General features: G+C 39.0%; 1 protein-coding gene across 1 annotated transcript; it reads right to left on the bottom strand.

The window, feature by feature from the left end:
* Window positions 1–713: 713 nt before the first annotated feature.
* LOC132635975 (trihelix transcription factor DF1-like) lies at window positions 714–3,223 on the bottom strand. Its single transcript, XM_060352595.1, has 2 exons — window positions 2,346–3,223; window positions 714–2,154 (listed from the first exon to the last, which is right to left on the bottom strand). Exons 1-2 carry the CDS (start codon window positions 2,864–2,866, stop codon window positions 975–977), a joined length of 1,701 nt encoding a protein of 566 aa, XP_060208578.1. The 5' UTR covers window positions 2,867–3,223; the 3' UTR covers window positions 714–974.
* Window positions 3,224–11,952: the final 8,729 nt, after the last annotated feature.

The raw sequence follows: 11,952 nt of genomic DNA, 5'->3' as shown, positions 1-11,952 counted from the left end.
AAGTACTATAAGTCACAATAATTGACAATTAAAAATATTTAAAAGGTATATAAAACAATTATGGTAAAAGAAGACTTGTTTAAATCTCGAAATCCGAAAGATGCCACATAAATTGGGACGGAGGGAGTAGATTTTCTTAGATATTTTTTTAGAATTGAGCATTACTCCCTCCGTTTCAATTTATGTGACACAACTCGAATTTCGGGAGTCAGACTTCTTTATTTTGACCGTGAATTTAGACATACGATTCTATTAAAAATAATTACATATTTAGAAACTATATAAAAAGTTATAAGTCACATTAATTAACAATTATAATATTTAAAAAGCATACGAATAAATCGTGGAAAAAGTTTTCTTGTTTGACTCTCAAAAAGTCAAAAATATCACATAAATTGAGACAGAGGGAGTATTAAAAAGAACTACTGCTCCTCCTTTAATGTTACGAGTATAGTCGAAAATAATTATCAATTTTAGCCTTAAATTTTTAAAGTGATATTTTTTTTGGGAAAACTTTTTTAAACGAAAGCAAAAGTTAAAATGGGACGGAGGGAGTATAATCTTTCATCATGTTTGCTAAGCAACATTTCCTAGGTTTTCATTTCATGCGCACTGTTTTTTTTTTTTTTTTTTTTTTTTTATAATTGTTGCATTAACTTCATCTATGTGCTATGATACAAGACACCATGTTTTGCATGTCTTTCGGGACAAAGTTATGATGGTATTCCCTACACAATACTTCACATTTTAAACCACTAGAAAATATCAGAAACGACATGGAAACTCATATCAGTGTTGGAAGAAAAAGAAATGACAGGATGAGCAAATACCAGTACACAGATAAAAAGAAATGATGAGAAAAGAGAAAAGTAAAGCGCAAAAAAAGGCTCCACCTGAAAGGAACTAGTGATGTTCTTAGCTTGGCTGTCTCATTTGTCTGGATTCTGATGAATGAATCCTTAATTCATTCATCATTATTCTTCTTTTAGTTCTTCCACAGCTTCTTTCCCACTTCCATTTTTGTACTCTCCATTTCCATGTTTATCTTTTTCACCATTCCCCTCAGGTAGATTGACAGTAGCCAAATGATCAACAGTATCATTTCCTTGATTTACAAAGTCAGCAGTTGCAGTACTACTATTTCCATCATGGAACTGTTCCCTCGTGATTTCTGTTGTTCTCTTGACAGTACACTTATGCATATTCTCCCACTTCTCTTTGCATCTTCTAGCACTTCTTTGAAATCCCATTGAGGCCATTGAGTAACTTATCTCTTCCCAAAGTAGCCCTTTCGGACCAGCCTCTTGAAACTTAGATTCCAAGTTAGTTCTAATCTGAACTAAAGCATCAACTTCAACTTGAGGCCATCTCTTATTATTCAACTTTGCCAAGCTCAAACAACTTTTGTCTTCATTCTTGATTGGTTGATCAAAATTGATCTTTTGACCAGTGAGTTTTTCCAAGTAAGAAACAAGAACAGCTTCTCTACTTGAAGCCAAGGTTCTTTCATGTGCTCTAGCAGCTGCTTCTTTTTCGAGCCTTGCCCATTCTCGCTCCCTCCACGTTTCTTCTCTTTCTTTTCTTTCTTCATCCAATCTCTCAATCGCTTCCATGAACTTCCTTTGTAGATCCTCTTGGTGGTCCGCGAGTTTCTTCACTAAGGACTCGAAAAATCTTGTCATTGAAGTGCTTGTTGTTCCTTCTTTTGCTTTCTTCCTTCTCTTCCTTTTATTAACTTCGCCCCTTGTCGCTTCTACTTCAAGTTCTGCTTCTCTTTCTCCAACGGATGCACTTTCTGATCCAGCAATAGTTGTGGCCATGGCTGTGGTGGCACCACTGGCTTGATTAGAATCATTGAAAGCCACAGGAATACAGACATTGTGATTCGTTGGCAAATCTTCAGCAGTGAGAACAGATTCAGATGCAATTCGATGAACATTAGTAGTAGCGTTAGTGTTGTCAGCATTTGTAGCATAAATGGCTTCTAACTCTCCAAATAATACTCTACATTTATTTTCTTCTAAGTTCTTGATAATTTGCTGATGGTGCTGGATTTCTTCAGGTGGATACATTTCTTGATCCTCTTCTTGTTTGTTCTTCTCACTTTCACTGCTGTTGTTATTCCCATTTGAAAATTCCGTATTAAGGGGCTTCCTACAAACCCAAAAACGAGGAAAGAAAAAAATAAAATAAAAGAGATATTAATTGTAGACGATCTAAGCAGGAATAAATAATTTACCCTAATTTAAATAATAGAGTAGGCTATTAATAGGGTGTACGGTGGGGATAGCAGTAGGTAGTAGACTAATTATAATTTACATGTGATTGAGTGCACAAAAAATTACCAGAAAGGTTGTTTAATTGCAGAATCTTCTTGGTTTTGCCAACAATGAGACACAGCTAGAGAAGTTTGTCGAGGCTGTGTACAGTATCCCTCACTCCCACGAATCAAAGCATCTTCTTGTCTAATTTCTCCTTCTTCCCCATAACCACTAGATGCTTTGCTAACACTATCACCTTCCATACCCAACTTGAAACTTAAAGGAAAAAAATCATTATTTTCGACTTCCGCACTGGGGTCTAGCCTTATTTCGTGATGTTGTTGATGGTCTAACATGGATCTGTAATGGGGGTGTTGCTGATACTGAAAAAACTGTTGAGTAAAGGGTATATGGTGAATTTGTTGGAGAAGTGGATGTGGCTGTTGATGAGGGAAGTGATAACTTGAGTTTATTGGGAAAAATGGTGAAGAAGTTGAGGCATTTTCCATCAAGAATCTTTGTTGTTGTTGTTGCTGCTCTTCCACTTGTGCTGGCGGTTGGTTTCTCTGATGATGGATCCCAGCCATCTCATAATTTGATTGCATAGCCTTTTCTTCAGATTTGCTCTTCTTGGATGAACAAGAATGTATAGATCCTAGTAGAGAGAGAAACACAAACACACAACTTCTCTAGTGTGCTCTAAGATTTTTTATGAGTAGGACCAAACACATACATATCACTTCTGTATGTATATATCGAGTAGAGTGTTTTTTTTAGTGTTTTTGAGTGTATGAAGTGATTTAACAAGAAACCCTAGTAAGAAGGTAAGGATGAAGGAGTTTTTTGGGCGGAGGAGTTTGAAAGATGGGAACTTTGATAGGAAAAAAACTACTTTTAGAGAGAGAGAAATGTAGATAGATATGCATATGCTACTTGATTCTACTTCCCAAGCACGACCTGCGACTAAAGAGAGTTATGGGCCGGGTTACTGGGTTTTATCCATGACCCATAAAATTTACACTTTTTGTTTTTTTTGTGGTATTTGGGGAGTAGCACTTTTTTGTTAAGAGTGTTTTTGGAGAGTAATATATTTATGACAATGCTGGCTCTGGACTTGTATATGATTCCTAAGATCCAGCTCTAGATTTCTTAATTCTGATCATTTGGTAAGTTGGTAATGATTTCAAAATCAAAAGAATAGCCCGCGGAGCAAAAAGATTTGTGATAACTTGTTACTAAAAATAGAATTATTAATGCTAAAACATAGATTTTCTTTTCTTTTCTTTTCCTTTTTTGAAATAAGCATCGAACAAAAAGATTGTTACTAGTACTTGTTTAAAAAATAGAACTTTTTTTTAACCAAGAATAATGTTAGTGCCAAATTCCAACAATTTTTTTAATCTTTCCTTTTATATTAGTTTTTTTTTTTTGATTAATGAGTGCAATTACTTCTTTTCCCGGTGCAGTAATGTTGATTTTTCAATTACAATCTACGCTTAACCTTTTTTTTTCGAAAAACTCTTACACTTAACCTTAAAAATAGCTGTACAATATTTTTAATTCACAGCAGCCAACGATAGAACTCAATATTAACGTATCATGTCCAGGATTAAACCAATTGCTTTTAGCTATCTTTCATCTATTGACTAGCATCAGTTAACATTCGAACATGTATTTTATAATGTAAATATTGACTTCTTTGTTAGCTGAAGATACGCCCTCTTATTGAAAGGCACTTTTCTTTTACAGAAAAATATTGGGTTTAATTATTAAAGGAAACATATATAGAGTAGTCGAATTAGAGGGTTCAAGCAAAGAGGAGATGTCATTCCAAAGCAAAGAATGGATTTAATACAAACAAGGCAACGTTAACTGGTGCAGAAGATCTGAGGTGCACACCATTGGGAACAGAAGAGTACAAAGGGACACGTGTGGGAGAAAGCTGCTAGACACAGAGAGATGGAGATAGATGTGTGTGTATATATGTATGTATGTAAATTGCATTGTGCTGACTTTAGTAAGTGAAGGGGGGTAGGGTGTGTGTGTAGGGACATTCTGATATTAGGATTTTGGAAGGATACAATTGAAGAAGTGCACGTGAATGTATTACTGTGTGCTATTGTCCTCCTCCTATGTCAGATATGTGTCCCCCCCCCCCCCCCCCCCGACCCCCACTACCACCCCACCCCACCCTTACCTTCATTAGTTTCTGTGTCCTGAACATCGCCAGGACCATCTTCATGAACTATGTATGCATCATTTTTTAGAATTAAGTTTCATTTAGAGGATCAATAAATACACAAAACATAACTTGCCATTGCATTGCAGAGAGAATAAAGTTTCAAATTCTGGTCTCTGATCCTAAGGATAGTTATTTCGACAAAATAGTTTAAAAAGAATAAGAGATGGTAGTGTTAATTAAATAAGACGTTTAAGGAGATATATGCAAAGAATAATTTACAATAAACAACAAAAATATACTCCGTGTAATTTCATAAGTGGTGTCTGGGGAGAGTGGTGTGTACGCAACTTTATCCCTAACTTGTGAAGGTAGAAATCTAATAGACCCTTGGCCCAAGTAAAGCATACAAAATCAAGTATGGAAAAAAATATAATAGTGGAGAAGTCATGCTGAAACAACGGAGAAGAGAACAATAGCTACAACAAATTGTATGATAATCAATGCGAAGGAAACAATAACAAATAATAAAATGGAAGAATGCGATAGTAGAAGAGTAATAATAACAGTAGTGATATGGAAAACTAGAATGAGTGGAAAAACCTGGAAAGACATCTAATATGAATCAGAGGTAGCGACTTGTTATTATTGCATAGACAATAAAATTTCAAGTCGTATTAGCCAAACCTAAAGGTTAATGAATAAGAATAAGAAAAGAGTAATTGCAAGCTGTGACAACTATTTTTTATTAAAGGAAATCAATATTTTAGATCGAGATGGGAAAGAGATTTACCATTAATTGATAACTGATTAATCAATTTTTCGTCTTGGTGCAGAAAATTTGATTTGAAATTACTATCATCAATGAATTAAAAGGGAAAGAAGGCCATTTACCATTATTTTGAGTCCTCTCTAGCTAATTTCTCTCGGCGGACTCTTTGAGAATGTGTTATGAATGGGCCCGAACCAGTTTAATAAATGGACCAGTGGAAATATTACATAGAAGCCTCAGGCAGAAGCAGCCCAACACCATATTAAGTGGTTATTTTGGGATCTAGGTTGATAAATAGTGTCGGATAGGAGCAATTGCGGTTATGCGAATATTGTTGAGTCTAAACTCAAAAGTCTGCTTCTTCTCATCCCCATTCTCAGTATCTCTGATTCTCATCTCCTTCTTTCTATCCTTTGTATTTCAGTCAGATTTCTATTGTTATTTCCAGAATCGTTATTGTATTGCTACTGTGTTTGGATTAATACAAGTTGTTAGACGTGTTAAGAATTTGGTTCGTTACATTGGTGCTTTCATTGCTCCTCCTCATGGATGCCTCTCGTTTCTACTTTTTTCCTACAGTGAATGCTAGGGTCATGGATTTGCTATTGCAGATGGACGCAAATTGTTCTTATATGCGCTGAAAACTCGAGGACGTCCAGAACATCCTTTCTGTTTGCTCCCAAAAGTTGGCTGACACTCAAGAAAGTTCGGCTGCCGATACGTCTTTGGCTGATTGGCAAAAAACAGCGAAGGTCGCACCATCGGAGATTGCTTCTGATTTGGACGATGGCAACGCCATCCCTACAGAGAATTGTTAGGGTTGGAAAAGTCTTCTATTCATAACCGGAACAGAATTACAATAGGAGGATCAACTCTCACACTCAACTATTACAAAAAACCAATCCTAAACTTAATACCTATATCTCACTCAAGTGTTTTCCTTACTGTTTTTCTCTCTTGCTCTTGGTGATGCTACAAATGATAGAAGGCTTCCCTATTTATAGGGATGAAATGAACCTATTGATGTCATTTGTGACTCAAGCAAACACTTGACAATTTGCCAAATACAAGGAAGATGTTTTCTTCCTTAAAACAAGGAATATGTTTTCTTCCTCAAAACAAGGGAAATGTTTTCTTCCTTGTTTTCTTCCTTAAAATGAGGGAGATGTTTCCTTCCTCAAATTATGAGATGAACCCAACAAATCTCCCCCTCCAGTCCCATACACCTGAAGGAGGGTACACTGGCTTTTAGTTTGAGTGTATGCCGACAAGTTCTTTGCACAATTCGGACTTGTCTCTCGGTACCACCTTGGTCAGCATATCTGCAGGATTGTCGTTTGTGTTGATCTTGGAGAGCTTCAGCTCATGTTGCTCGACTGCTTCTCTAAGCCAGTGATATCGAACGTCAATATGTTTTGTGCGTGAGTGGTACCTCGAGTTTTTGCTGAGATCCATAGCGCTTTGACTATCACAATGAACTGTGTATTCTTCTTGTCGGAAACCCAGTTCTTGAAGGAAACGTTTCAGCCACATAAGCTCCTTCCCAGCTTCAACTGCGGCAATGTATTCGGCTTATGTGGTTGATAGTGCTACACACTTTTGTAACTTAGATTGCCATGACACAGCTCCCCTACAAATGTGAATATATAACTTGAAGTTGATTTCCTGCTATCATAATCTCCTGCCATGTCAGCATCAGTGTAACCTTCCAAAATCGGCTTAGCTCCCCCATAGCACAAACATAGTCTGGATGTACCCTTCAGGTACTGTAGTATCCACTTGACAGCTTCCCAATGTTTTATTCCTGGATTTGATAAGTATCTGCTCACAACACCAACATCATGAGCAATGTCTGGCCTTGTGCACACCATTGCATACATCAAACTTCCAACTGCTGAAGAGTAGGGCACTGCTTTCATCTTTTTCTTTTCTTCTTCGGAAGAAGGACAACTTTCCTTGCTCAACTTGAAGTGATTTGCTAGTGGAGTACCAATAGGCTTGGTATTTTTCATGTTGAACCTTTTGATCACGCGTTCAACGTATTCCTCTTGTGACAAGAACAACTTTTTTGCCTTTCGATCACGAATGATTTTCATGCCCAAGATATGTTGTGCAGGGCCTAAGTCTTTCATATCAAAGAACTTAGACAAATCTTTCTTCAAGTTGTTGATCATAGTTGCATCCTGGCCTACTATCAGCATATCATCTACATAGAGCAGAAGGATGATAAATTTTCCATCAGGGAACTTCTTTAAGTACACACAATGATCTGCAGTTGTTCTTTTGTATTGATATTTCAGCATGAATGAGTCGAACTTTTTGTACCATTGCCTTGGGGCTTGTTTGAGACCGTAGAGACTCTTCCTTAACTTGCAAACGAGATGCTCTTTCTTTGGGATTCGGAAACCATCGGGCTGCTCTATGTATATTTCTTCCTCCAAATCACCATGCAGAAAAGCTGTTTTCACGTCCATCTGCTCAAGTTCAAGATCCATACTTGCCACCAATCCGAGAACCTCTCGGATAGACATCATCTTCACAACCGGCGAACAAATCTCATCAAAGTCAATTCCTTCCGTTTGTTGGAAACCTTTGACTACGAGACTTGCCTTGTACTTCACGATATTTCCGCTAGCATATTTCTTGAGCTTAAAGACCCATTTGTTCTTCAAGGCCTTATTTCCCGGAGGAAGTTTCACCAACTCATATGTTTGATTCTTTTGTAAAGAATTCATTTCTTCCTCCATGGCCTGTTGCCAATTGGATTTTTCACTATGAGATTGAGCTTCTTGAAAGCTCTCTGGCTCCCCCTCGCTGGTAAGAAGGATCCATTCTGTTGGCGAGTATGACCTTTGAGGGATTAACCCTCGTGCAGAACGTCGAACTTGATTATTTCCAGCTGCGTCTTGGGGTAAAGGCTCCCCCTGCTCAAGAATTTCTTCGTTTTGATCATCATCAACATTTGCCGGATCAATGTTTTCTTGTTCATCATGGACATTATCATGAAGTTCCTTGTTGTTGAGAGGAATGTGTGGTGATTCAGGGACATCATCTGGAGCATGATAACTTCGTTGCTTGTTGACTGTTGGAGCACACTCATGAAATCGGTTTTCATGGAACACGACGTCTCTACTTCAAATCACTTTCTTCATTTCGGGATCCCACAGCCTGTATCCGAACTCTTGATCTCCATAGCCGATAAAGATACACGGAGTTGATCTGAGATCAAGCTTCTGCCTCAACTCCTTGGATACATGCACAAATGCCTTGCACCCGAACACTTTCAAGTGAGAATATGAAATACCTTTCCCAGACCATATATTTTCTGGAACTTCAAAGTTCAATGGGACTGAAGGTGACCTGTTTATAAGACAACAAGCTGTCAGAACAGCTTCGCCCCAGAATGGTTTTGGCAGTTTAGCCATACTGAGCATGCATCGGACTTTCTCAACAATAGTGCGGTTCATTCTTTTAGCTACACCGTTATGTTGTGGTGTTCGTGGCACCGTTTTCTCATGTCATCCCATGTTCAACGCAATATGCAAAAAACTCCCGGGAAGTGTACTCGCCTCCATTGTCGAATCGGAGGCATTTCAGCTTCTTTCCAGTCTCCCTTTCTACCATAGCATGGAATGTCTTGAAACGATTGAATACTTGATCCTTCGATTTGAGACAATAAGCCCAAACCTTCTGTGATGTGTCGTCGATGAATGTCACGAAGTATTTGCTACCACCAAGAGATTCTTCTTCAATGGGTCCACACACGTCAGAGTGGACAAGGCTCAGCAACTCGGAACGATTCTTTCTGGTGGAACTGAAAGAAACTCTATGTTGTTTCCCGAATAAACAGTGATCACAGGGATCCAAAGTTACGTCTTTATCTATTGAGATGGGTTCTTTATTTGCAAGAGTCGTCAATCCCTTCAGACTCATGTGGCCCAATCGTCTATGCCACAAGTTTGGCGATGTCTCTTCTTCAACTGCATTAAGACTCGGTCATTACAACTTTACATTGGTTTTATAAAGAGTACCACAAATATGTCCTCTAGTAATAACCATAGAGCTTTTGGACAGCTTCCACGTACCATCCTTGAACAGATTTCCATACCCATGTCGATCCAGAGCTATTCCTGAGATCAGATTCAATCTCAGATTCGGAACATGACGAACCTCTTTTAACACAAGTGAGCTTCCATTGCTAGTTTTTATGTGCACATCACCAATGCCAACAATGCTCGAGAAACTGGTGTTGCCCATCTTCACAACGCCGTGGTCTCCAGATTTATAAATACTGAACAAATCCCGGTGTGGAGTGGCATGGAATGATGCAGCAGTATCAATCATCCACTCAATATCATTTGTGCCCACGTGTAGGCATGCTTCCTCTCCGCATGTAACAAGTGTAATGTCTGGTGACCATGGTCTCACCATCTTTCTTGCTCGAACTCTGGTTAGTTTGAGGCTTCTCCCGTTTAAGCTTTCGACACTCCACCTTCTTGTGGCCATAGTTGCCACAATAGTTACAATATCCCTCGAACCAAGTGTTGGTATCGACAGACTTTCCCCGCTCTCGTGATCTCCCTCGAACTTGAGATCTTCCTCTACTTTGACATCGACCTCTACCTTTGCCTCGGCCTCTTTCTCTACTTCCGCTTCTACCTCCGTTGCGTCCACTATTTTCATAAACAAGGGCATATGATTGATCTACCCCGGCTTCTTTTCTTCGCGATTCCTCATTTATTAAGGCGTCCGTGACCATCTGCATGGTCACCTTACCATTGGGGGCGGAATTACTGAGAGTGACGACAAAAGTCTCCCAGCTATCAGGTAGAGAACTTAGGAGCAAGATTGCTTGCTCCTCATCTTTGAGAACCCATTCGGCTGCACTTACCTGGTTCACGAGATCTTGGAATTGACTTGTGTGTTCTGTGACAGAGGTACCGCTACGTAGCTTGTGATTTACCAATCGCCTCATCAACAATGTTTTATTTCGAGCCGTTTTTGCTTGGTACATGCTCCCAAGCTTTTCCCAAAGTTTGTAAGCACTCGTTTCCTGCGCGACATGATGGAATACACTATGGTCAATCCACTATCGAATTTGTGCGACCGTTTTCCTATTCATTCTTGCCCATTCTTCGTCTGTCTTCTTGTTGGGTTTGGCACCTTTATTTTCGAGCGGCTCGAATAAATCCTTCAAATTTAACAAGTCCTCCATACGAGGTTTCCACATGTTATAATTTGAGGATGTTAGCGGAATCATGGTATCCGATGATGATTTCTCCATGATATAGTGCACCTAATCTGCTTGTACTGGACTATGGAAGCAGAATTAGGCAAAACGGGACTCACGGTTGAATTTGGAATGGTCGAAAACCTAGGGAACCGGTCTGACCAATCTAAAAACCGGACAAAAACAGAGTGAACCGGGCTGCACTAATTCAAACCGAACCGGGCCGGTTTAACCACTGGCTGGTTGAAAAAGTCAACAAAAGGATGATGTGGCAATTGGACTTTGACCAGATCTGGTTCTGGTCAAACAGGTTGGTCTGGACAAAACGGGTTGTTCGTATCGGGTTTCTTCGGTCGTCTTCTCCGGCGAGCTGGTGGCCGGAAGGTGGCAGAGCGGCGGCGGCGATGGTGGACAGAGAAACTTTGACTGGACTTTTGGAGGCCTTCCGGTGGTAGAAAAATTCCGAAAAATATATATTCGGAATCCTCGGAACGAGATATTTCTAATGGTATACTCAGAGCACAATTTTGGGACAAAATATTTTTGACTGAAAATTTTACGAAACTTTAAAAGATTGGCCTGGAAGATTAACCAAGCTCTTGATACCACTTGTTAGGATTGGAAAATTCTTCTATTCATAACCGGAACAGAATTACAATAGGAGGAGCAACTCTCACACTCAACTATTACAAAAAACCAATCCTAAACTTAATACCTATATCTCACTCAAGTGTTTTCCTTACTGTTTTTCTCTCTTGCTCTTGGTGATGCTACAAATGATAGAAGGCTTCCCTATTTATAGGGATGAAATGAACCTATTGATGTCATTTGTGACTCAAGCAAACACTTGACAATTTGCCAAATACAAGGAAGATGTTTTCTTCCTTAAAACAAGGAATATGTTTTCTTCCTCAAAACAAGGGAAATGTTTTCTTCCTTGTTTTCTTCCTTAAAATGAGGGAGATGTTTCTTTCCTCAAATTATGGGATGGACCCAACAAGAATTCCAAGGTCCCTCCAACGATGTTAGAAACTCTCAAAGTGGAGTAAGAAAATCTAGAGTCCGTAGGTAACTTCCTTTCAATTGGTCATTTGGACACTCTGCTCGACCCCAGCAAGACATTTGCTGAAGATGATGTTGCAATAGACGAGAAAGATGAAGCAGCTCCAAGTTCAGAGGGTAGCGAGGCACCACCTGTTCGATGAATTTCCTCAAAGGAAAGCCAAATTCACACTGGTTTACCTTCACTCGATATTCCTACATATACGCATAGGGCAGTTGGTTGTACTTCTCGGTATGCTCTATGACACTAAGGAGGAATTTACGGTCAATTTAGAGCTAATTCCGCATAGCCCTCTTCGTTTATCTACTTGCTTTGTGCACGACTCAACTAGCACTGTTGCTTATATTGCATTTATAATGACTTTACGCACTAATTGTGAACCAAATTTGAAGGAAGTCTTTAAAGATATATTCTACCTTGCACGTAACGTTCATTTATGCAAATGGT

Source organism: Lycium barbarum, chromosome 4, assembly GCF_019175385.1.
Source record: "Lycium barbarum isolate Lr01 chromosome 4, ASM1917538v2, whole genome shotgun sequence".
Classification (NCBI taxonomy): domain Eukaryota; kingdom Viridiplantae; phylum Streptophyta; class Magnoliopsida; order Solanales; family Solanaceae; genus Lycium; species Lycium barbarum.
This window is presented reverse-complemented; position numbering and strand designations above follow the sequence as displayed.